The following is a 25449-nucleotide window of genomic DNA, read 5'->3' as shown; positions in this document are numbered from 1 at the left end:
ACCCACTCCAGTATTCTGGCCTGGAGAATTCCATGGACTGTACAGTCCGACATGACTGAGCAGCTTTCACTTTCACCTCACTTTCCCTTTTCAGTGCCACCAGGGAAGCCCCTAAATCCTCTGAAAGCAGAGTATTATGTATTGGTTTATAGGAATATTATCCAGTAAAATGATCATGTACCGGGCACATGACAAGCGCTCTATAAGCAGCAGCTCTTATGCGGATCCCACGCTATTGAGTCTCTGTTTACAGGTCTCCCTTTTCACAGTCCATTGTGAGCCTCTGAAGGTCAAGGACAAGGTCTCACTTATATTCACTTCCCAATAAACTGTGTACGTAAGAGACGATGAGGAAATGTCTGTGACGGGAAAGAAACTCCGATCATGTCTTCGATCTAGAGCATCCAGAGACCAACGAAACCATCCTTGTTCTAAAAAAAATTAAACCTTTTTATTAGTATATTTATTTTATATATAAAAGAAATACAAAAAAAGAAACACAAAGAAAATGCGTTCATGGCAACTCGGACTTGTCGGCGCCTTCAGCTGGGGCTCCTGGCTCTGGCCCGCTGGGTGTCAGCAAAGTCCGCCGGTTGTAATGGCCCTTGATAATGCCCGTGTTGTTGTTCTCGTTCAGCAGCTGCTTCTGCCTCTGCCTGTTGAGGGACTGGACGAGGCCCAGGACGACCGCGGCCAAGGAGTACTGCCCGGGCAGTCTCCTGGGGGGCAGGATGAAGGGGTTGGGCTGGACTCTTCCCAGGAGAAAGTACGTTTTGATTTTCCCTTCCTGTTCGCTGATGCCCTTCACGTAGATCTCCCCTCGGTAGTCAAAGGCAAAGCCCTGGTCCTTCAGGATGAGGTAGGTCTCCTCCGGGACCTGGATCCTGCCGCTGACCCCCGTGCTGTCCATCCGACTCGCCAGGTTCACGGTTTTGCCCCAAATGTCATACTGTGGTTTCTTAGCGCCGATGACGCCGGCTACCACTGAGCCGTGGCTGATGCCTGTGAGGGAAGCAAAGGAGCAAGAGATGAGAGAAGAGGGAGGTCTCGGAGGGAGCTGCTTCCACCCGGGAGCATGTGTGTGCGTGTGTGTGCTCAGCCACGTGCGACCCTGCGACCCCCTGGACTGTAGCCCACCAGGCTCCTCTGTCCACGACTTCTCCAGGCGAGAATACTGGAGTGGGTTGCCATTCCCTTCTCCAGGGGATCTTCCTGACCCAGGATCAGACCCACATCTTCTGTGGCTCCTGCACTGGCAGGCAGAGTCTTTACCACTGGGCCACCTATTTTCATCTCATCTTACTACTAGGAGGTAACAATATAAAACCCAGTTTATACAGGATAAAGCTGACACTCAGGGAGTTTTGTTTTTGTTTTCTAATTTTGGGCCGCACCTTGAGGCATTTGGAATCTTAGTTCCCTGACAGGGGATTGAACCTGTGACCCCTGCAGGGGAAGTGTGGAATCTTATCCACTGGGCCACCAGAGCAGGGCAGTCCCAGAGGATTAAAGAGATTTGCCCAAGTCATAGCACTGGTTACAGCAGACCCAAAACACAAACCAAGGTGCCCAATCCCATTGGGAACATAATTTTCCAAATTCCAAACTATGCCTCCAGTGTAAAGTACAGGTTGGCCTTAATCTCAGCAACATCTCCTGAAATTACAGAGCCTTTGCTCAGGGTTACAGTTCTTTTTATTTCTGGTTCGATCATGTATTCAGTAATTTCAGAAAGGACATGTAGGGCCCTTGAAAGATGTGGAAACAAGCCCTGAGCATCCCATCCATCGATCAAAACAGAAAATATCACTGCTTTATTCCAGTGAACAAAGGGAGTCCTTAGATCTAACAAGTCAGGCATGGCTATTACTTGACCTTTTATACTTCAAAGCTACTAAAGCAGGACCAAGCAAGTAAAATGGCACACCAGCCAGAGGATATCTAAGACATGAGGACTGCAAGAATATTTGTTTTTAGATTGCACACTGGCCCCCAGAAGGTCACTGGTCTCAGTAAGGAAATCCTGGAGCTGCTGCTGGAGGACCATTTGGCTGTGTGATTTGAGGCTAGTTGCTCCCCTTCTCTGGGCCTGAGTTTACCCATCTATACAATATGAATGTAGACTAAGCAGGGGCTTTCAGATTGGGCTTCCCAGGTGGCTCAGATGGTAAATCTGCCTGCAATGCAGATGACCCAGGTTCGATCCCTGGATTGGGAAGATCCTCTGGAGAAGGGAATGGCAACCCACTCCAGTATTCTTGCCTGGAGAATCCCATGGACAGAGGAGCCTGGTGGGCTGCAGTCCATGGGGTCGCAAAGAGTTGGACACGACTGAGCAACTAACATGTTCAATTTTAGACTGTGCTTTAGGAGCACCCTGCACCCCTCGCTGCCCCCTAGGCTTAGTAGAGATGCTGAAAAAATTAACAAGTTATACACATTGTAAATGACTATTATCACGTCACTGTGAGTATTGTGTTGTTGTTTTGCACAAGGGTGTCCCAAAGCCCAAAGGATGCTGAGCTGTGTGGCTGAGTGAAGAACTCAAATGCTATCTGCCTGTCCCTGGCTCAGTTCAGCATCTGACATCCTCAGGAACAGAATCCTGGCTTTTGGCTCAAGGCAAATACCCAGAAGAACCACAGGGCAATGCATGGACCCCTAGCATCAGGTGAGACAGAGGGAAATGATTGACAGTCAGCTTTCTCTCTACCCAAGGCCTTGCAGGGTGGGATTCCAGATAAGCTGGAGGAGGGAGGAGCCGTGGTCTATCATATTCTTCGTGTTTCTGCACACAGGCCAGAATCCTTCCCCTGCTTCCAGCATCTTGAGCAAGAAGAAGCCCAGACGGGCCTGTCCTTGGCCAGGTCACACTGGCTCTGCTGTATTCTTGCAGGAAAAAAGCGCCCCTGGCTTGATGCCCAGGGTACGGAAGGGCTCAATGGAGTGAGGCCAGCCAGCCTTCCAGCTGCTACTCACCAATCCGGAGCTCGAAATTGTTGAAGGAATGCTTGTTGATCTCCTGGATGCTTTCAGTCAGGGCGAGGGAGAAATCGGCCAGGGCACACAAATGCCCCCACTTATCCTCACATTGCTGCAGCAAACGTGAGAGAAGAAGTCATTGGACGGGGCAAACAGGATCATTTCTGCTGCAGGGGTCTGGTCTGTGTCCTAACCTAACTCCACCCACACCCCCCTTCAAGGGAAGTACAGGTTGTGAGCCGCACAGTCATCAGTGTCCAGAATCACAGGGTGCCAGGAGATTTGCTCCAGAGGGCGTCATATGTGTGACTCTCAGATTCCATTCCCTACCCTTACCCTTGTCTGTTCAGGCTGATGCTGCCCACAGGTGTGTGTGTGTGTGTGTGTACACTCCTATGTTCACATGTATGATGTTTCCCATCTAGGAGCCGTGTCTCTTTCCTTTGAAGCACTCACAGTGTCTGTTTAAGGGATATTTCACATAGACATTTGCTTTCTGAGCCTCAGTTTCCTCATCTCTGGAGTGGGGATAAACAAGTTCATGGGAACTGAATTGCAGTGTATATGTGAAAGGAATTCTGTGTCTCTCTAGAGCAGAGGTTAGCAGTCACTAAAGGGCCAGATAGCAAGTATTTTAGGTTTTGTGGGTCATGTGGTCTTTGTCATGACTACCCAACACTGCCATTTTGGCCAGAAAGGAGCATAGACGAAATAGAAATGAATGCGTGTGGCTGTGTTCCAATAAAACTTAATCTGTGAAAACAGGTGGTGGGCTGGATTTGGCCTGGAGGATGTCTCTGGGGATCCCTGCAGTAGACTGATGTGTACACGTACCCAGTGACCATCAAGGGTTTCTTCTCAGCTAGTCTTGCAACACTTTGAGGATTTTAGTTGGAAAGTGAGCAAAGAAGGATGAGAAGGGATGAGGACTCCTGTCCCTGGTAGTTCACGTCCATATCCAGAAAGCATTTACTGAGGACCTACCAGGGGCAGGGCTTTGTGCAGGGAGCATGACTCTATCCCAGGTAAATTCATCCACTGACCTTGGTGGGGGTAGATGTTGGTTTTCCCACTTAATACTAGTGTCTGGCACACAATCACCTCTCAAAAAAGTGAAACTATTAATACTGGAGCCTGGGAGCCATGACTACTGAGCCCACGTGCCCTAGAGCCCAAGCTCCACAACAAGAAAAGCCACCATAATGAGAAGTCCCCACTCAACACAAGGAGAGAAAGCCCGCATGCTGCAGTGAAGACCCAGTGCAACCAAAAAATAAATACATAAAAAATGTTTTAAAGTCTGACTTTCAATTTTTAAAAACTGGAGCTATTATTATCATTACGTTTGGAGGAGAAAACAAAAGTAAGAGTAAGAAAACAGGCTGGGATCAGGGGGTTAGCAACACCAACAAATGCTCATAATTGGTATTTCTCGGTCCTGATTTTGCACATCAAGTGAACAGTGAGTTTCAGAGTGAAGCCTAAAGGCTTCTCAATCATAAAGAAGCATTGTTTCACCCATTGGATCCTGCTTACATGGGGAACAAATACATCACGCACGTGGAAGGCCCACTTATCAGAGTTTCTCCCTGCCAGTCACCAGGTCTCCTGGCGCTGACAGCCCACCACTCTCCCACCTTCAGCGACATGACCACAGTGAGGTCCCTGCCGGAGGGTGTGGTCGAGCCCAGAGCATTCCTTTACCTGCTTTTCAGGCGACAGGCCTGACACAGCCATGTAGGTACTACCAATGGTCTTAATCTTTTCAATGTCTTGAAACCGGTCTTCACCGAGCAGCTGAAACAGACCCAGACAACACTGTCAGTCCTGGTTCTTGTGCTTCCAGCAGCCTGGGGCTCCTGGAAACAGACCCCTGGCTCACGGTGAGGACCACCTTGGGCTGGGTTAGCATCCTTGAGGTAACCACTTTCTTCTCTCAGAATCAAACATCCAGGCCATCAACATATGTTTATGGATTATATGCTAAGTGTTAGGTGCCCAGACGGGTGTGACTAGATACTCTAAGGACTAAATCAGTTTCTATGAGTCTCTGAAAGAAACAAGTTTATCTTATTAAAGAAGAAAGGGCAAATATTCCAAAATCCATCAAGACCTCCTTTTGGCTTCACTGTCAGCATGTATTTAAAATCTTAGCATTTCATGTCAGCACCCTGGTCTAAGGTGCATAGGTCTAAGGTGCCATTAGTCTATACCTGGTTTGTTGTTATTATTGTTTAGTCGCTAAGTCATGCGCGACCCCAGGGACTGTAGCCCATCAGGCTCATCTGTCCATGGGATTCTCCGGGCAAGAATACTGGAGTGGGTTGCCATTTCCTTCTCTAGGGGATCTTCCTGACCCAGGGATCAAACCCACGTCTCCTGCACTGCAGGTGGATTCTTTACCACCGAGCCACCAGGGAAACCCTTATACTTGGTTACTGTATTGCAGTAACTTCACTTCTTGAGCTAAAGTTAAGCCACTATTCTGAGATCCTGCAAACTGTGCCCAGGGCAGAAAGTGGCTGGAGCAGTGTCTGTCCTCAGCCCAGTTTAATGTCTGATATTTATCCTCAGATGCCACTAAGCAGGCTTGGTCTCTTAGCAGCCCTTTGACTATTAATATTTTAGCTCGAAGATTTTGGCATGTTTTTGGTTGTCCACCTCCCTCCCTCTTCCTCCTTACAATTGCATTTCCCCACGTGGGTGGACATGGGTGTCCTACGTCAAGCTGGGGGGTGGTGAGGAGGAGAAAAACCCCTCCTGCAAAGCCCATTAATGTAAATAAGGTGCAGCATGAGTGTTCCCCCATTCCTGGAAACTGGAAGAAGAAAGTACCATCTGGGGTGTGTTTATATTTTGTGGAGGTCTGTGAGCAAGTGCTAATTGATGGTTTTATCTTTGGCAGTTTGAGCAGATGGAGAAGTGGCCCCGTCTCTGTGATGTCAGGGCCTTGTAGTGCTGGCCTCCAGTCAAGTCCTGGTTTTGCCATTTGCTGGTTGCGTGACACTGGATTAAGTTCCTAGCCTCACTGAAGCTCACATTCCTGGTCCTCCAGGAGAAAGGACTGTCTTTATCTCATGTGATAATGAAATTAGATGACACATTTCTGTGTCTATAACGCAGTCTGGAATTCTGTAAGTGCAGACATAGTTTACAATGAACAACACAACGCTACGACAGCAAGGATGCTTATTCTCGATTGTAAATTTCTGAGGCTCTCGTTTACCTCATCGAAGTCAGCAATGATCTCATTCAGCAGGCGGAGGCATTCCACTCCTTGGTTGTTCATTTCGGTCTGAGAGTAAAAGTCTGCAAACCCCGGGATGGAGGCAAACATCACCCCAACGGCGTCATAGGATTGAGAATACAGCTCCTGGACAGAGAGACACATAGAAGGAACCAGAAACAGTCCTCAGAGGTGAAGTTCTGCGGTGATGCTCCCTATGTATGCACACCTGCAGCCATGCACAGGTGCCCAGAGAGGGCAGAGAACGGGGCTCTGGCACCATCTCACCTTAGCATCCTCACCAAGAGGGCTGGGACCATTGAAAACTCATGGTCTCAATTTCGCTGACTTGAGCTTAACTGAAGCCTAAAAACTGACATAAAATGAGTATAATGATATAATATGCCATGCAAATGGGCATGAATGACAAATGCTTGCTATAAAACTGTTTTTTTAATGACCAAACATTCACAATCTTCTTCTTTTTTTTCTTTTCAGGTTGAATTTGTTTCCAAAACATTTTTAGTGTGACCAATTGATAATTTTAAGTGGCAAAGCTATGGATGATTCATGTTGACGTATGGCAAAAAGCTATCACAATATTGTAAAGTAATTACCTTCCAATTAAAATAAATTTTAAAAAATAAATAATTTTTGCTTTGTATTGTAAAAATACATTGTACTAATAGCCTGAATGATTAAAAAAAAAAAACTATGACGAGAAAAAGAGAAAATTTGTAAATCCATGGTCTCCAGCCTCAGCTGGGCCCAGATTTCTGCCTGCACCTCACTTTGTCCTTGGTCAGCTTCCTTTTCTGCTATTCTCAGTGACCCTTCCCAGCTCTAATCGCTCTCCTTACCTTCACTCTCCACTTGATTCTTCTCAGTAGATGGCCTTGTCTGATATGCTATTGAGAACACTGAGGCTCTCACTTTCCTTACTCATACAATCATCTCTTTCATCGTATTTTCATCTCTTCGGCTTCAACTCCAGACAATGCATCTTCCCTTCTCCTGCTGAATATCAATGCTTCTTCCTCATCTCTGGATCCCCCTCTCACTTCTTCAACTTTGTCCTCCTATAGTGATCCCTTCCTTTTCTTTCTCCTCTCCCCCTCCACTTTCTCTAAGTGCCTCCGATAAGAAAAACTGCAAGGTGCTCTGGATGCTGAAGACACTTGTAACTAACCATCTCCACCCTAACTTCTCAAACTAGCTATCTCTGGTGCCTGTGTCCATTCGCATGAAATGAATCTAGGGAAGGTCAGACTGCCAGCCAAAATGAGGACATCACTACACCAATCTCTATCCAAGGCTTCCTGGGCATCCCTGGGAACTGGTGTGATCACACCCAAGTTCATAGGTCTCTGACTTCCCTGTGCTAGTTATACCACATCTATTTTCCCTGTGCCTGGCCCCTTCAAGGATTTTTTTTTGGCTTATCTACTATCTTCAGTGTTGGTGATTGTTGTTATGGTTTGTCCTTGACCCCTACAAGGTTCACGGTTTCCATACTCACCTGGGCCATCCTGTTCACTCTCAACCTTTCACCAACATTCACGTGGGAGTCTCTAGAATCCCATTTGCAAGTCAGTTCTCTTTGGGCTTCAAGCTTCTCTGTTTCATGCTGGGTTGCCTTCACACTGCTCAAATTATAACTGCTGCACCGGAGTGCATGTCCTCGCTACCTGCACCTGCTGTTTCTTCATTCCCTGACTCGGTTGGTAGCGCTGGCATGGACAAGTCGTCAAAGTCAGAGACCCTCAGAGTCATCCTTGACCCTTTCTTCCCATCATATTCAGAGCCAATATGTTGCCAAGTCCAAGTGGGCTTTTTTACCTCCAACATATTTTTTCCTAATCCTCTCACTATTCCTATCAGGTCCTTCCCGTTTTCCTCCTTGACTATTTTTTTAAACTTTTTTTTTTTAGATTTTTTTAAATATGGTCCGAGCTATAAGGTTTTTTTGTTTGTTTGTTTTGCCTGCACTGTGTGGCATGTGGGACCTTAGTTTCCTGACCAGGGATCGAACCCACAACTTCTGCAATGGAAGGCAAAGTGTTAACCATTGGACCACTATGGAAGTCCCTTCCTTGACTATTAATTAATATGAGAGCCTCTTCCTGGGTTCAGAACTGGTCTTATCTCATTCAAAGGCATTTTCCATATGGCAACCAGAGTGATATTTCAAAGATGCAATACTGACCATGCCCTTCCCATTCTTAAAACCCTCCAACTGCCCTCAGGGCAAAGTTGCAACACAGGAGCATGACCTATATTCACATATTCCTGCCCTCGCTTCTGCCTATCTCTTCCGCTTCATGGCCTGCAATTCCCTGTGTTGGACCTTGTGTTCCAGAAACAGCGAAGCATCTGTACTCCTGTATGCCCACAATAGCGGATGCTGTCTTCCCAGGTTCTGCAGTCAGCCAGCCCTTTAGTTTCTTTGCATGGAGTTTTTCTCTGGCCACTAGAGAGCACTCTGCCTATGTGAGCTGCAGGCTAAAATCTCCCGGAAACTAATGCCCGCCCCCTCCACTCCCTGCCCCCCGAAAGGAGCTGCTGTTAACAGGTTCCGATGGACACTAGCATAGTCCTCCGAGCCCTCAGCCTTTGGGCGGGAGAACGTTGAGGCGCGCTTTCTACGCCACTTCCCAGGTTCTCCAGCGAGATTCAGCTCCAGCCACCCACAGAGCTAACCAGGCTGACAACGCCTGAAGACTGGGTTCCTGTCCTCTCTCTACCGTCCTTCTTCCTCTCCTGTCTACCTGGGAGGGTTTCCTGGGACAACCTCCAAGCAAGATACTTGCACGTGAACCCTTGTCCCAAGGAATGTTTCTGGAAGAAGCCAAAGACACATCCTCTTCAATGCTTTCATTTTTACTGTCTGTCCCTTGATAGAATATGTCCTTCCTTCCCTGCAGTGAGCCTCCCTAACCAGGCTAACCCTAGTTTTCTGCCTTCACTACCCACCTAGGTATCATATCCTCCTGCAAAACTTCCCGGACTCACCGATAAGGGTGGGAGGCTGACTTGGGCCGTGCGGGCCCCTGGGTCACTATACACCAGAGCCCTTGCTGTGTGCATCGTCTTAATGTCCCTCTCTTCCTTTACCTGTGGACTCCGCAAGGGCAGGGACTCCACGCTATTCATCTCAACGTGTTCAAATCATTCAATTAGTAGTTTTTGGATGCCTGCAATGTCATACATGCCCTATACAGGCTCTAAAGTGAAAGTGAAGTCGCTCAGTTGTGTCTGACTCTTTGCGACCCCATGGACTGTACCAGGCTCCTCCGTCCATGGAATTTTCCAGGCAAGAGTTCTGGAGTGGCTTGCCATTTCCTTCTCCAGGAGATCTTTCCGACCCAGGGATTGAACCCAGGTCCCTTAGCCTGTGTAGGAAACGTTAAAGCTTTACAAAGCACTTTTGGATAGAATCTGATGCTTTAATCCTTGCACTAATCCTGTAAGAAGTAGGTACAATTTTTATACCCACTATACAGATAAGGAAAATGAGACATGGATGACTTAAGACATTGGGATCATGCAGTTGGCAGCAGAAGAGCCAGAGTTAAAGACGTCCAGGGTCTTTCCCACTCAGCACACCTGAACTTGCCTTCTCTGCCTTTTACATCCTTGGTCTGAGAAAGAGGTTGTCTTTGATTCATGATCAGTTGACTTGAGCTTTACGAGTGGGTACATCTGAATGGATGGTTTTGCTAACCTTCATTCAAAAGTGCAGAGGTGGCTGGTGACCAGCTGGATTGGGTTGGGTTGGGGGGCAGTGCAGGTTGTAGCCAAGCTGCATAGCCATGGTACACAGCTTTCTGAGGCTGGGTCGTTCACCTTGGCCTTGAACAATGGAGCGATACCGTAGGAGAAGCCTGATTACTTTTGGGTCAGAAAACCTGCATAAGCAAACCTACAGAACCGCATCCTCTGAATGGCTGCGAATCGGAGAGAAAGAAAATCTCTGTTTGCTCAATTACCTGTTGTATTACTTTGCTCAAGCTGCTGTAACAAAGTGCTGCAGCCCAAGGGGCTTAAACTACAGAAGTTTACCTTCTCACAGTGCTGGAGGCTAGAAGCTTAAGGTCAAGGTGCTGGCTGGGTTGGTTCCTTCTGAGGCTGCTCTCCATTGGCTTACAGATGGCTTCTTCTCCCTAGGTCTTCACATGAGGTCTGTTACATGTGTATCTGTGTCCTAATTTCCTCCTCTTATAAAGACACCAGGCACTTTAGATGAGAACCCTACCCTCTCTCTTTAAAGACCCCATCTCCAAACACAGTCACATTCTGTGATCCTAGCGGGTAGCAAGGGGGTTCTGCACTACTGGGCTGGCCAAGTGGAAGGACAGAACTTCTTTGTCTTGGGCACAAACAAGTCCCAGAGGAAATAAGACAGACTGCAGGACTCATGAGCCATTAGCACAATAGTCCAACGACTCTGGCCTCCCCAGTCACATCCACTAGGGCGGGGAAGGTGGGATAGGTGATGATGAGACCCCGCCTCCATAGCACTGCCCCAGAGGGTGGAAGGTGTCACAGGAAGCTCTTTCCTCAGTGGGTCAAGTTGGGAACACGTGAAGAGAGGAGACGATGAGCCTACAGATGTAGTCCTGTGGCCTCGGCCAGGGAGATCAGTTCTCTGCTTCAGGTCCCTCGGAGGTAGAGGAGATGCTCATGTCTGCTCTGCGGCCACCCTGGTTTTCCCGAGATGCTCTGTGTGACGTCCTTTATCCTCTGCACCACGGTCAGCAGTGGCTGTCTTCTCCTGGTGGCCTGGCTCCTGTCAAGATGCCCTCTCCTAGTGCTACAACTCTCACTGGTCCCAGGAACTGCTTTATCCGTTGACCCTTCAGGCGTGGGATGGTACCAGTTCCCAAGACTATTGACCCTATGAGGCTTTACCCACTTCTTTGTTCCTGTGGCTTCAACTAGGGACGCAACAGAAAATAAAGGGCACATTCAAATTAAGATAATTCAAGGAGGGTAACTTACAAAGGGCTTCCCAGGTGAACAGTAAACAACCCGCCTACCAACGCAGGAGATGTGGGTTCAACTCCTGGGTCGGGAAAATCCCCTGGAGGTGGGCATGGCAACCCACTCCAGTATTCTTGCCTGGGGAATCCCGTGGACAGAGGAGCCTGGCGGGCTACAGTCCAGGGGGTTGCAAAGAGTTGAACATGACTTAGTGATTAAAGGACAACACTTTACAAAGGGCTTAACTAGGAAGATGAGGGTCAAGTACAATGTTCCCCTAAGAAATCCCTCAGGAAAACGGCTCTTGGCAGTCGAGCTGTGGCCGTTGAGCTGCCATCCTCCTGGGCTCAAAGGGATGAGAAGAGCCAGAGACAAGGATGTTGATTTGACATCGGAGGTGGCCCGGCAGTGGCCTTGGGAGGAGCTGTCAGTTTCTGTGGGGGACGTAGGCAGCCTCAGATGGATCCCAAGGGAGGGAACCAAAGGAATAATAATATACTGACCTCATTCTCCTTCCCCTGCTCCTGGATCTCCGGCCCAGCGTCCCCAGTTGATAACCCACAGCTGGGTGTCAGAGGGCTTGCGAGGTCACTGCTGTGACCCAGGCAGGTTGCCCCCTCCCTTTCCAAGCGAGCAGGGAGAAAGGGGTGGAGGGGCTCACGGGAGAGCTCCAGACCCCTGCCCACACCTGTCCACACCTTTAGAGACATCCTGTCACCTGACTCGCTCCACTGAGTGTGCCATCTGTTTCTATTTTGAGATCTAAAAAGATAAAAACACTGAACACTGCGGAGGGATTGATGAGTACAGAAAGGCCATTATTGTTTCATTGTCACCCTCCTCTGGCTGGATGTGCAGGTTTGGGCTTTGCAGAGGATTCGAGCGCCTGCATGCTCCACCCTCTGACCCCTACCCAGAAGCCAAGATGAAGATTTTGCCCAGGGAACGAGGTCTGGTTTTTCAGTGGCCCAGGCCTGTCTGATTCAAAGCCCTGTGTGTCCTATACTAAGTGAAGTCACCTCTCTGCAGGGGAGAAACAGTGTCTGATACCTCCTGGCCTTGTAAGTATCCTCAGGTCTCAGCTCAAATGCCATGTGCTCAGAGAGAACTTCCAGGACCCTCCAGTGTAAATGCCCCCTTTTCACACATGGTTTTCTCTTACTGGGGGATACCGAGGTGGCTCAGTGGTAAAGAATCTGCCTGCCAATTTAGAAGATGCGGGTTTGATTTCTGGGGTGGGAGATCCCCTGGAGGAAGAAACGGCAGCCTACTCCAGTATTCTTGCCTGGACAATCCCATGGACAGAGGGGCCTGGCAGGCTATAGTCCAGGGGATCGCAAAGAGGGGGACATTACTTAGCGACTAAACAACAACAACAACAATTCTCTAACTCAGCATCGTCCACCCTCATAGAACATTAACATTAATATAGAACTGTGTTACATATTCATTTGTTTTAATGTCTGTTTTCCCAGAAAAACACGTGCCTCATATCAGGCAGGACTTCGTCTTCTTTGTTCTTCTTTGTTTGAACCCCAGGATCTAGAATAACACGTGGCACATGGTTGACCTTCAGGAAATCCTTGGGGAATGAATGATGGAGTGAATAGGTGGGAGGTGGCGCTGGGAGTGGAAAAGAGTAATGATGACTCATATTTTCAGAAATAACAACAGCAAGAATCAGAGGGCTTGTAAAATGTGCCAGGCACCGCTTAAGCCCTTTATGCATAATAACTCATGTAAATGTTGTAACGTAAAGTTGGGGGATACTGTTACTGTGGAGATGCGGAAAATGAGCTCTAGAGAGGCTGGCCACTTGTTCATGGTCACAGAGTCGTGAGAGGAGCCAGGACTGAAGTTCAGGCATCAGATTTTCAGATAGACTAAATGGCTCTTCTGTGCTGAGCCCCGCTTACAGCCGGCCACACTGGGCACTTCATGTGTTCTCATAGCAGTTCAGCAAGGTTGGTATTATTTCCTCCTCAGCTGGATGACAGAATGGATTCAGAGAGGTTGCATAAGCTGCCCTGGGTCACACAGCTAGCTCGGGGCAGAGGCGGCATTTGTGCGGCACGGGCTGCCCAGCACCTGAGACAATCGCCCTTGTCACTGTCCTTTCAGAAGTTCTAACAGAGCCGGGATGAGCGAGCAGGTTTCCTGGGACTCAGCGAGCGCCCGCCTGACCCTGCTGACCCGGCCCAGCTGGCCTGATGGGCAAGAGAGTCCCTGCCTGGCCTGCTGAGTGCTATTCTAAGCCGAAAGTCAAGCAGGATAGCAGAAGCTGCCAGGACCTCTGCGTGGCTGACACAGCTGGAACAGACTCGGACAGGATGTTCCCGAGGGCAAGGCTCTGTCAGCTGCCCTAGGCTTGGGTGGCTTGCGTCATTCCTTGCCACTGCGCCCCCGTCTCTGCCACTCAGGCTCTAACAGCAAAGTGCAGGAGAAAAAGCACAGCACTGGGCTTGGAGGTTGTGCACACCTGGGCTTGAATTCCAGCTCACTACACACTAGCTTTGTGACCTTGGGCAAATTCCTTTACTTCTCTGAGCCTCAGTTTCTTCATCGATGAAATGGGGAGAATCATTCTTACTGCCTTGTTGCCCATATCTGTGAGCACTGCCCTCGCCTCTGAAAGCTGGGACCCAAAGTCATGAATGTCCCCAAGCAGATATTCACAGGTTTGTATCACAGTCAGATTTGTAGCAAGAGAAGAAGCTAAAAATGCCTCTTATGGAAACAGAGCATGAAATTGGGAATTCTTGCAGGCTATAGCTGTCCTGTCTCTGTCTGTCACCCCTTCACATGTTACACCACTCTGCCTGTGTCTCCTGCACACACAGACATGCACAAGCACACACACACACACAAATGCCAAGTTCTCCCACACATACGTTCATATTTCCAGGCACACATCCCAATCTTTCCAGATACCTACACAATATAAATCATGCCACATAGACATCTTCTATAACCATCACACACACGTACACACTCCCTCATCTTGACAAACTCCTGGGGCACCACGGTAGCAGCACAGTAAGGGGTAACGTGGCACAGATGGAAGAAATTCGAGGGGCTGGAGCAGAGTCGTGGCTTTGCTAAAGTCAACAGAGGCACACCATGGACCTCTCTGAGCCCGTTTCTTCATCACGACAGTGGGGGTCACAGAACCCTCCTCTTCAGGTTGTGAATAGAATGAAAGATCATTTTCATCAATTGCCTGTCTCAGTACCTGGCACACAGTAGGTGTTCAGTAAATGATACAGCAGTATAACGTGAAGTCCTCCAGGCAAAGCGAAAACTTTCTCTGTTTAAGCCTAGCCAAGTGCAAACTGTTTAAATATTTATAAAACCACAAATGAACTTGACAAGACTTTCTATTGAGAATGTCTTATCCATGTGATGAAGGCTGAGCCTGACCTTTATTTTGCTCAGTGGGGGTTTGGCTAGAATAATCGCTGATGACCTGGGGTCTGGGCATCTCTGGTTGGTTTCCTTCCTTTCAGTATGAAGTCAGCCACTGCATTCTTGTTCTTCCCCACTGGTTCCAAATAACTCCTTGTTTTGGTGTCTTGATTGACAGGTGGCTTTCCTTTCATTTCTTTGTGGGTCTTCCCTCCAAGGGCTCCAGCGTTCCATCTGCTTCTTCCGGTGGTCACGGTTGATGATCAGCGACATTTCGCTTTCTTGGCTTCCTGAAGAAGCTCTTGCAACAAAGTCCCTGACCTTAGGGAGCTCTAAGGAAACCAGGCTTGAACCCAATTCCAGAGAACTCCATCTGTTGAGGGTGTTTGCTGCCTTAATCTGCATCCAACAGACTCTCAAGGGCGTGAGTTCTTCAAGGGCTGATTATTCAAGCAGCAGATGACTCATGCTCTTGGTTTCTCTCCCACTGGCCTTTTGCAGAGGCTTGGATGGGAAATGGACCTTGTAGGTCTCTCCTAAATTCTATCCTAAGGCAGGGGTCACAACCCCAAATGTTTTCAGAGGTCCAGCAGGTAACATAAGTGTCAGGGTAGAGACGGATAAATTGGAGAGTCCATTCCATGTCTAAAGGCATCGAATCTACCAATTAAAACAAAAAAGCAAAACAACCAACTGACCACTGTCCCAGCCCACTGGCTTGCTGGTCAGATTTGTCTCAGAATCAGCCAGTCTGTGATCTTGGCTCTATGAGTTTTTCATCCTCTGTTTGACTCAGTTTGAAACTCTCTAGTGGAAGGGTTGTCTTGGTCTGGTCTCCCCGACAACTGACCTTGCCTTTGTAGTGTCCTTGGCAAGGCCTTTCTTCTTGCCACTTAAAAAATTTCAGCATAGGAACTCACCATTCTAGTTCATCCACAAACCTTTAGTGAGCAAGACCACAGGGTGAGGGCGCCAGGGCCCAAGGATCAGTGGTGACCAAGGCTGACGTTGACCCTGCTCTTGTGGGTCTCACAGCCTGATGGCTCCATCACCATAGGGTTCTACATAGTGCTGAATACAGAGATATCCCCTGAGGGTGTCCACGGCCCTGGGTCTGCCCTCTGGAGTCTCACAGAGCAAGGTCAGTCCCTCTCATGCGCTAACCCTTCAAGTCTTTAAAGGTATCTTTTATTTCCCTCTTGAGTTACTTTTTTCTAGGTGGTGAGAGGGTGAACCAAATGGCTTGATTTTTATGTTGTTTTTTTTTTTCCATTTCTTACCTTTCACATCCACTCCATTATTGAGTCCTGTTGACTCCAATCTGTAAGGGTACCTGGGATTCATCCACTTCTATCTCACTGCGACATCTTAGGCCTCCCTATCAGACCCTTTCCTGGGCTATTTTAAGCTCTCCTAACTAGTTTCTGGCTTTGTGACTCTTATCCACACTCTGTTGTTCCATGTCCAGTTCTAACTGTTGCTTCCTGACCTGCATATAGGTTTCTCTTTTTTTTTTTTTTTTTTTTTTGGGGGTTTGCTTGTTTGTTTTTAATGTCTTAGAGAAACAAGATAAACAAAATATACATATATATATACATACACAATATACTTTCTATATACAATACATAGCCACATGTTCTTATTTAGTTACTAAGTCATGTTAGACTCTTTATGACTCATGGACTGTAGCCTGCCAGGCTCCTCTGTCCATGGGATTTCCCAGGCAAGAATACTGGAGTGGGTTGCCATTTCTTTCTCCATGCATATAGGTTTCTCAAGAGGCAGGTCAGGTGGTCTGGTATTCCCGTCTCTTTCAGAATTTTCCAGTTTATTGTGATCCACACAGTCAAAGGCTTTGGCATAGTCAATAAAGCAGAAATAGATGTTTTTCTGGAACTCTCTTCCTTTTTCCATGATCCAGTGGATGTTGGCCAGTGTTTCCTCTGGTTCCTCTGCTTTTTCTAAATCCAGCTTGAACATTTGGAAGTTCACGGTTCATGTATTGCTGAAGCCTGGCTTGGAAAATTTTGAGCATTACTTTACTAGTGTGTGAGATGAATGCAATTGTGCGGTAGTTTGAGCATTCTTTGGCATTGCCTTTCTTTGGGACTAGAATGAAAACTGACCTTTTCCAGTCCTGTGGCCACTGCTGGGTTTTCCAAATTTGCTGGCATATTGAGTGCAGCACTTTCACAGCATCATCTTTCAGGATTTGAAATAGCTCCACTGGAATTCCATCACCTCCACTAGCTTTGTTCATAGTGATGCTTTCTAAGGCCCACTTGGCTTCATATTCTGGGATGTCTGGCTCTAGGTGAGTGATCACACCATCGTGATTATCTGAGTCATGAAGATCTTTTTTTGTACAGTTCTTCTGTGTATTCTTGCCACCTCTTCTTAATATCTTCTGCTTCTGTTAGGTCCATACCATTTCTGTCCTTTATCGAGCCCATCTTTGCATGGAATGTTCCCTTGGTATTTCTAATTTTCTTGAAGAGATCTCTAGTCTTTCCCAATCTGTTGTTTTCCTCTATTTCTTTGCATTGATTACTGAGGAAGGCTTTCTTATCTCTCCTTGCTATTCTTTGGAACTCTGCATTCAGATGCTTATATATTTCCTTTTCTCCTTTGCTTTCTCCAAAATCATTGCAGATGGTGATTGCAGCCATGAAATTAAAAGACTCTTGCTCCTTGGAAGGAAAGCTATGACCAATCTAGATAACATATTAAAAAGCAGAGACATACTTTGCCAACAAAGGTCTGTCTAGTCAAGGCTATGGTTTTTCTAGTGGTCATGTAGGGATGTGAAAGTTGGACTGTGAAGAAAGCTGAGTGCCTAAGAATTGATGCTTTTGAACTGTGGTGTTGGAGAAGACTCTTGAGAGTCCCTTGGACTGCAAGGAGATCCAACCAGTCCATTCTAAAGGAGATCAGTCCTGGGTGTTCTTTGGAAGGACTGATGCTAAAACTGAAACTCCAATACTTTGGCCACCTCATGCGAAGAGTTGACTCATTGGAAAAGACTCTGATGCTGGGAGGGATTGGGGGCAGGAGAAGGGGACAATAGAGGGTGAAATGGCTGGATGGCATCACTGACTCGATGGACATGAGTTTGGGTGAACTCTGGGAGTTGGTGATGGACAGGGAGGCCTGGCGTGCTGCAGTTCATGGGGTCGCAAAGAGTCAGACATGACTGAGCGACTGAACTGAACTGAACTATCCACACTCTATTAGCATTTGGTCAGATTAGGTCACACACTTTCCAAAGGCTCACACAGCACTCAAAAGGGTGCCCTGAACCTTACCATACTCCATCAGACCCAACTACCATGCCCTGGCCCCGGATCTTCTCACATCACTCATCACTCTTCATCCTTGGAATGGGAAGTGTTCCAAATTTATGTCCTCTGCACAACCTGGGCTTCCCATGTGGCTCAAGTGGTAAAGAATCTGCCTGCAGTGTGGGAGACCTGGGTTCGATCCGTGGGTTGGGAAGATCCCCTGGAGAAGGGAAAGGCTACCCACTCCAGTATTCTGGCCTGGAGAATTCCATGGACTGTATAGTCCATGGGGTTGCAAAGAGTCAGACATGACTGAGCGACTTTCACTTTCCCTTTCTTTCTTTCCACAACCTCAGAATGAGCCCTTATTTGGAAACGAGGTCTTTGCAAATGTGATTAAGCTAAGATGAGGTCATACCGGAGAGAGAGAGTCCTAAATCTAAGGACTGGTGTCCTCATATGAAAAGAGGACACAGGCTCTTATAAGGAGGGGGAAGGTCATGTGACTAAGGCAGAGATTAGACTGATGTGGCCACAAGCCAAGGAGTGCTTGAGGCCACCAGAAGCTGGAAGAGGAGGAAGAGTTCTTCCTAGAGACTTCAGAGAGGGCATGGTCATGTTACTGCACTGATTTCAGATTTCTGGCTGCCAGAACTGTGAGAGAATACATTTCTATTGCTTTAAGTCATGCAGTATTTATTATAACAGCCTTGGGGGACTGAGACAATCCTCTAGCCTGACCTTCCTGTTCCATGGGCACCTCATCCTCACCTTGTCTCTGCTTGTGCTGTTCTCTCTCTCCTGAATTGCCCTGCCTCCTCCCCACTCTCTTAGGATGACTTGGTCCTTCCCATCCCTCAGTCGCAGGCCAGGTGTGGGCATCTCCCCTGATCACACCTGACCTTGCCAGCAGCTACTAGCAGGTAACCTTTGCTCACCCATCGGAGCAGTGCCGTCACAGTGTGCTTCTGTACTGGGCTGTTATCTCTCTGCCCCCATTTGAATATAAGCAACATGATGGCAAGCCCTTGTCTAGGTAATCCCCCAGAAGCGTCCCAGGGCCTTTTAGATGTTTATTTCACAGTCTGTGCCTGAGAAATATTTTTTGAGTGTTTGTTGTGACTCGGACAATGGGAAGGTTTAGTTTGCTTTGCTCAGACAAGGCTGCCCTTTTGTAGTCAAAGGCTAAGGCTTAATTCACTTGCTGTAGTGTCTTCAGGCTTCATCCATGTTGCAGCATGTGTCAGAATTTACTTCCTTCCAAAGGCTGCACAACACTCCACTATATGTATTCACACAACATTCCACTGTACATACAGACCCCGTTTCCCTTGTCCATTTATCTTTTGACGGAGTCTTGGATGATCCCAACATTCCACTATTATAAATAATGTTGCTTTGAATGTGAATGTGCAGCTGTCTTCTTGGGACTCTAGTTTCAGTGCTGTTGATTACATAACCCCAAAGTGGAATTGTTGGATTTCTACATATATATACACACACCTATGTAAAACTTTAAAATTCCAACTCAGTCTTGCACTAGCGAACTTATTCCATGCATCTTACAGATGAGGCACCAGAAGCTGGGGAGGCCACGTGCGTGTTTCAGAGTGCCGGGGAGTGGGCCTGGTCTCCGGGGGAGGACAGCGGGACCCTCCGAGTGCCTGGGGTCAGTGTGTCCTCCCACAGCCCTCCCGCGGCTGCCGGGCCTCGGGGGCCGGGCCAGCCTGGGCTCACCTCATTGTCGCGGTCCTTCTCCAGGAAGTGGCGGGCCACGTGGCTGGGCAGGATGTTCCGCAGCATGTTCTCATTGTGTTCCCTCAGCTCCTTCATCTCGCTGATCTCCTCCTTGGCCTGGACGCGCCACAGGAAGTCCAGGCGGGCCGTGTATTCCAGCTGCGGTTCAGGGGACAGAAGGGAAGCAACGGGTTCAGACACACGTTTGCGGGAGGTGGACAGGGTTTCTCCGGAATCCTCCACAGGTGAAGCAGAGCCCAAGCTGAACATTTTGGGAGGTCTTTTGCCTGACACCAAGAGGTCAGAAGATACGTAGATTTTACAGGGCTGTGTACCTCCCCTTCCCAGCATTGGGGCACCTAGGATTTTGTCATTGATTCTTTCCTCCACTGTGCTTTGCAGGTGCTGTGAGGTTCTTCCCCAGTTCAATATCACATCCTTACCATAGAGCAACGTTCCTGGCACAGGGCTGGTGTTCTATTAATATTTCTTGACCCAACAAATAAATTACAGTAGTAAAATCAGCTAACACGTAGGCTGTGCTCATTAGATGGTGCCAGGAACTTTTCTAAGGAATATACATATATTAATGCCTTTAATCTATACAACAAGGATGTCCTGGTGGCTCAGTGGTAAAGAATCCACCTGCAGTGCTGGAGATGTGAGTTCAATCCCTGGGTTAGGAATTATTTAGGAAGTTGTAGGTAGAACATATGATTCAGAGTGGGTATTTAATACTTATTAGTTCCCTCTTCTCCTAAAATCCTGTTTGATTTTTAATTTTTAAAAATTGTTACTCTTTCTCAAAAACTTTATCTTTTGTATTGTGGTATAGCTGATTAACAATGTTTTGATAGTTTCAGGTGAACAGCAAAGGGACTCTGCCATACATATACATGTATCCACCCTTCGCCAACTTCTCTCCCATCTTAGCATTTCTTTTCATTAGAAAGAGGACAGTTTCCTTTTCTAAAAAATCTCAGAAATCATATTTATGAGGGCTTTTAGTAATGTCATTATTTCAAAGTCTTTAACTGTTGAAATGAACAATATGTTGCACCATTAAACACATGGTTAGACGCCCTGAATTCAAGGGCTTAAAAAAATTCAGCTAGTTCTTTTCTTTGTCTTATGTGCAAGTCTCAGTGGATGACAAAAATATGAAAAGGCAGAGGTGCAAGGTTATTCTTTCAGCAAAATTTCTAATAGCAAAAAGCTGGAAACAATCCAAGTGCTCATTTTGGTTGAATAAACTTATATACAGCTATAAAAAGAAATGAAGAATATTTCTCTATACGTACTTTGAATGATTGGTATCTAAGGCGGAGAAACACATGCACAGTTTGCCATTATTGATCTAAGGAAAGGGGATATCTATATATTTTTCTCTCCACATATATATATTTCTTTATTTATTAAAAATCGAGGTACAAAAGTATAAAAAATCATTACAATGAGACGAGGAAGGTGGGTGAAGGAATAGGGATACATTTAAACTTTAAAAATTATATCTTGTTTTATAATCCTGACTTTTGAATCATGGAAATATTTTACTTAATTATGAAACTGGATGGAATTTTTAAAAGCTCAAACAAACAAGCAAACCTACAGGTATAACCACACAGAGAGGAATTATTCCAAATGTCTTTTAACACAATAATTTGCAGGCACATTCGTAGACAGAAATATTCTTAGGCTAAAAAGAGCTCAACAAGAATCTTCAAAGTGTTTACAACAATAACCTGGTAAGTGGTGGTGCCTGTGGTATTATTGTTAGACTATTGTGGTTTTGGAAAAGACTCTTGAGAGTCCCTTGGACAGCAAGGAGATCAAACCAGTCAAGTACTAAAGGAAATTCCTGAATATTCATTGGAAGGACTGATGCTGAAGCTGAAGCTCCAATCCTTTGGCCACCTGATGCAAAGAACTGACTCATCAGAAAAGACCCTGATGCTGGGAAATATTGAAGGGGGGAGAAGAAGGGAACAAAAGAGGATAAGATGGCTGGATGGCATCACCAACTCGATGGACATGAGTTTGAGCAAGCTCTGAGGGTTGGTGATGAAGCCTGGTATGCTGCAGTCCATGGGGTCGCAAAGAATTGGACATGGCAGCAACTGAACTGAACTGATTGTATCTGAGGGGCTTCCTTGGTGGCTCAGACAGTAAGGAATCTGCTTGCGATGTGGGAGACCTGGGTTCAGTCTCTGGGTTGGGAAGATTCCCTGGAGAAGGGAGTGGCTACCCACTCCAGTATTCTTGCCTGGAGAATTCCATGGACAGAGGAATCTGGTGGGTCACAGTTCATGGGGTCACAAAAAGCTGGACATGACTGAGCGACTAATACTTTCACTTGCATTGTATCTGAGTTGCAAGATACAATGAATAATCCTTTTCAACTTTTTGTATTCTGATTTCCCTTCCCAAACCATTTAGGAACTGGCTACATGAAAACAGTACCAAGGGTTTGTGTGCCCTCAAAATTCATATTTTGAAATCTTAACCCTAATTGTGATAGTTTTCAGAGGTGGGGCCTTTGGGAGGTGTTTAGGTCATGAGGTTTGAACTTTCATGAATGAGATCAAGGTCTATAAAAGAGATCCCAGAGATGTCCCTGTGCCTTCTGCCATGTGAAGATGTAGTGAGAAGCCTATGAACCAGGACGTGGGCCCTCCTCACCAGACACTGAATCTGCCAGCACCTTGGTCTTGGACTTCCTATCCTCCACTGGGAGAAATAAATTTCTGAGTTTATAAAAGAAAAGAGTACCAAAGGAACTAACAAACATTGTTTATATGTTTTGTGCCAGGCTCTTAACACAGAGTGATAATTAACATGGGCTGAGTCCTTGTTTTAAACTGGGCACTGTACTTAGCATTTCAAACATACTGAATGTCTTTTAATCACACCATGGCTTAACAAAGCAGGTTCTTTTTTATGCTCATTTTATAGTTGAGGAAACGGAGGCACAGGAAGGTGAAGTCCAGTGCCCAAGGTTTCACAAATAGAGGCTGGGCTTTGAACTCAGGGCATTTGGACTCCAAGCTGTGGCTTTTAACCCCTGCACTCTACGAACATGACTTCATTCAGCTGTTCTCCAACTCTTGATAGATAACTATTAGACTTTTCCTTTTGCAGGTAAAGAAATGGCAGGTCTGGGAGGTTGAGCATCTCAAGGTCATCTATTCTTCCAAGAGCTTCAGTTCAGTTCAGTCGCTCAGTCGTGTCCGACTCTTTGCGACCCCATGAATCACAGCACGCCCGGCCTCCCTGTCCATCGCCATCTCCCGGAGTTCACTCAAACTCATGTCCACTGAGTCAGTGATGCCATCCAGCCATCTCATCCTCTGTCATCCCCTTTTCCTCCTGCCCCCAATCCCTCCCAGCATCAGAGTCTTTTCCAATGAGTTAACTCTTCGCATGAGGTGGCCAAAGTATTGGAGTTTCAGCTTTAGCATCATTCCTTCCAATGAACACCCAGGACTGATCTCCTTTAGGATGGACTGGTTGGATCTCCTTGCAATCCAAGGGATTCTCAAGAGTCTTCTCCAACACCACAGTTCGAAAGCATCAATTCTTTGGTGCTCAGCTATCTTCACAGTCCAACTCTTGCATCCATATATGACCACTGGAAAAACCATAACCTTGACTAGACGGACCTTTGTTGAGATGCAAATTTAATAATTTGGTCCCAAGGCTTGGGTCTTTCTAAGCTGCACAATCCCAGTGCCTATCTTTAACAGACCCGGAAGTAAGCGACTAGAGACCTGACTTCATTAATCTCTATCTCTGTGAACAGGTGTGATGTCCTTTGCTTTGAAAGGAGAGCTGAGGCCAAGCCCAAACCTCAGGGCGGCAATGAATCAGGCACGAGGTGGGAGGCACCTGGCTGTCTGCTCTCTGCTGTCCAACATTTGGGGTGTTCACCTGCCTCAGAGGAGGAGGAAGTGTTTGGCGTATTGCTTTCACATATGTGCAGGATGAGAGTTCCCAATTATTCGGTTACATAACCGCCTCCGTCACTCTGGAGATGTACAATTACACATGCTCCCACTGGGATGCTGCTGTGTACCAGGCATCAGTGGGGATTATTCAGGCTTTAATAAAAATAGAGGGCCTCTGAGTCACCAGGGAACACAGTGGGAGCAGGTAGCAGACCCAAGAGTGGATGGACTTGATCCGGATGAACAGGACTCTGATGGGCGTCATGAAATGATGCTCAAGGTGATGCAGTTCTGCAGAAAGGTATCCTCTAACGGACAGGCAGCACCACGTGGTGGAGAGGGCGTGGACCAAGAAGGGAGCTTTGCATCCCTGTTTCTGTTTGGTTCTCCTTTGTGACTTTGTGACCTCAAGTGACTTGAGTCTCTGCTGCTGCCTTGTGACCAGATGGATAATAACACTTTCTCTGTTTGTCTCAGACTCTTGCTTCCAAAGTAAAATATTAATAGCTCACGATGTTTGAGCACTTACTCCAAGTGCAAATCACTGGGAGAGGTGCATTATAATTATATTCTCATATAATACTACAAAAAACCTACAAAAAACAATACTACAAATACTACAGGTTTTTTTAATACTACAAAAAAACAGAAACTATTACTATTGTACCCACTTTATAGATGAGAAAACGGACATACAGAAAGTTAGATACATGACTGAATGTCACTTATCTATTGAATGGCAGAGTTGGGGTTTGAATAATATCTACCCCACTCCAAAGGTTACATCTGTAACTGCTACAGTTATGGGATGCAGCTATGTCATTTTAAAACCTTTTGAGGGACTTCCTTGGTGGTCCATGGGTTAAGACTGCTTTCCAATGCAAGGGGTGCGGGTTTAATCCCTGGTCGGGGAACTAAGATCCCACACGACTTGCAGCCAAAAAAACCAAAGCATGAAACAGAAACAGTATTGTAGCAAATTCAATAAAGACTTTAAAAATGGTCCACATCAAAAAAATTTCTTGAAAAACCTTTTGAAGGTTAAAAATAAAAAAGAAAATAATCAGATATCACTTAAGTACTCAGGCCCTCATTATTCACTTACTTGCTCTTACTTTATTCATATTCTTCATAAGATGAGGTTATCTGCTTTTGCAGGACAAATGGAGAATAGAATAAACTGAATCAGAATTTCAGAAGAGCTTTGAGGAGGCGCTAAGAGGCACAGAGTAATCCTTAAGGTGACAGGGAAGATAGAAACAGCTTTCCTATTCTAGAATGAGGACCCCCCCACCCCACCCAATTCTAAACTTTCTCTTAGCCATCTCTGAGAATTTCTCACTTGTCAGTTTAAAACCCATGTGATGGCGTATATGTACACTTTTCTATAGGATTGCCTTGTCTGATTCTATTTTCACAGCCCTCAAATGGCTTGTCATTTGCATGTCAGATGAAGAATTTCTCCCCTGTAACTAGAAGCCATCAGGACGTGGAGGACATGATCCCAGCTCTCACAGAAAACCAGAAAGACCTAAGTAGGGGGATACTGCCAATGGCCAGACTTTGACCTTTGGCTTAGTGTTCCAGCTTAAACTGAAAAGCAAGGTAAGGTCATATTGCAGGACTGAATGTCTTTGGTGTTGTGAAGATACACAGACAGTGCTTTTTGTTTCTCCCCCGATTGAGAAAGTGGAAAGGTGGGCTCTGGAGACAGATCTGGGATTGAATTCTAGTTCTCTTACTTTCTAGCTCAGTAGCCTGACTTCCTTCATCTGTAAAACAGGATCTGTTGTAATGACCATTCATGTTGTTGAGATGATTTGATAATACAGGTGAAGTGCCAGACACATAGTAGAAGGCTGATACATGTTAACTCTTGCCTTCTTTTCTT

The 25449-nt window shown here is 46.5% G+C and overlaps 1 protein-coding gene across 3 annotated transcripts in view; it reads right to left on the bottom strand.

Moving 5' to 3' along the window:
- Window positions 1-436: 436 nt before the first annotated feature.
- ADCY8 (adenylate cyclase 8) overlaps window positions 437-25449 on the bottom strand; it is a 231883-nt gene continuing 206870 nt past the window's right edge. For all 3 annotated transcript variants that reach the window (XM_040261749.1, XM_040261750.1, XM_040261751.1), the window contains 5 exons: window positions 19615-19773; window positions 6209-6355; window positions 4687-4779; window positions 2980-3094; window positions 437-1002 (listed from right to left, as the gene is read on the bottom strand). In XM_040261749.1, the coding sequence (XP_040117683.1) occupies window positions 515-1002; window positions 2980-3094; window positions 4687-4779; window positions 6209-6355; window positions 19615-19773 (1002 nt within the window). In that variant the 3' untranslated portion in view covers window positions 437-514. The remainder of the gene's footprint in view (window positions 1003-2979; window positions 3095-4686; window positions 4780-6208; window positions 6356-19614; window positions 19774-25449) is intronic.

This window comes from Oryx dammah, unplaced genomic scaffold, assembly GCF_014754425.2.
Source record: "Oryx dammah isolate SB20612 unplaced genomic scaffold, SCBI_Odam_1.1 HiC_scaffold_19, whole genome shotgun sequence".
Lineage (NCBI taxonomy): Eukaryota > Metazoa > Chordata > Mammalia > Artiodactyla > Bovidae > Oryx > Oryx dammah.
The sequence above is the reverse complement of the archived record's forward strand: the minus strand, read 5'-3'. Positions and strand labels throughout refer to the sequence as shown.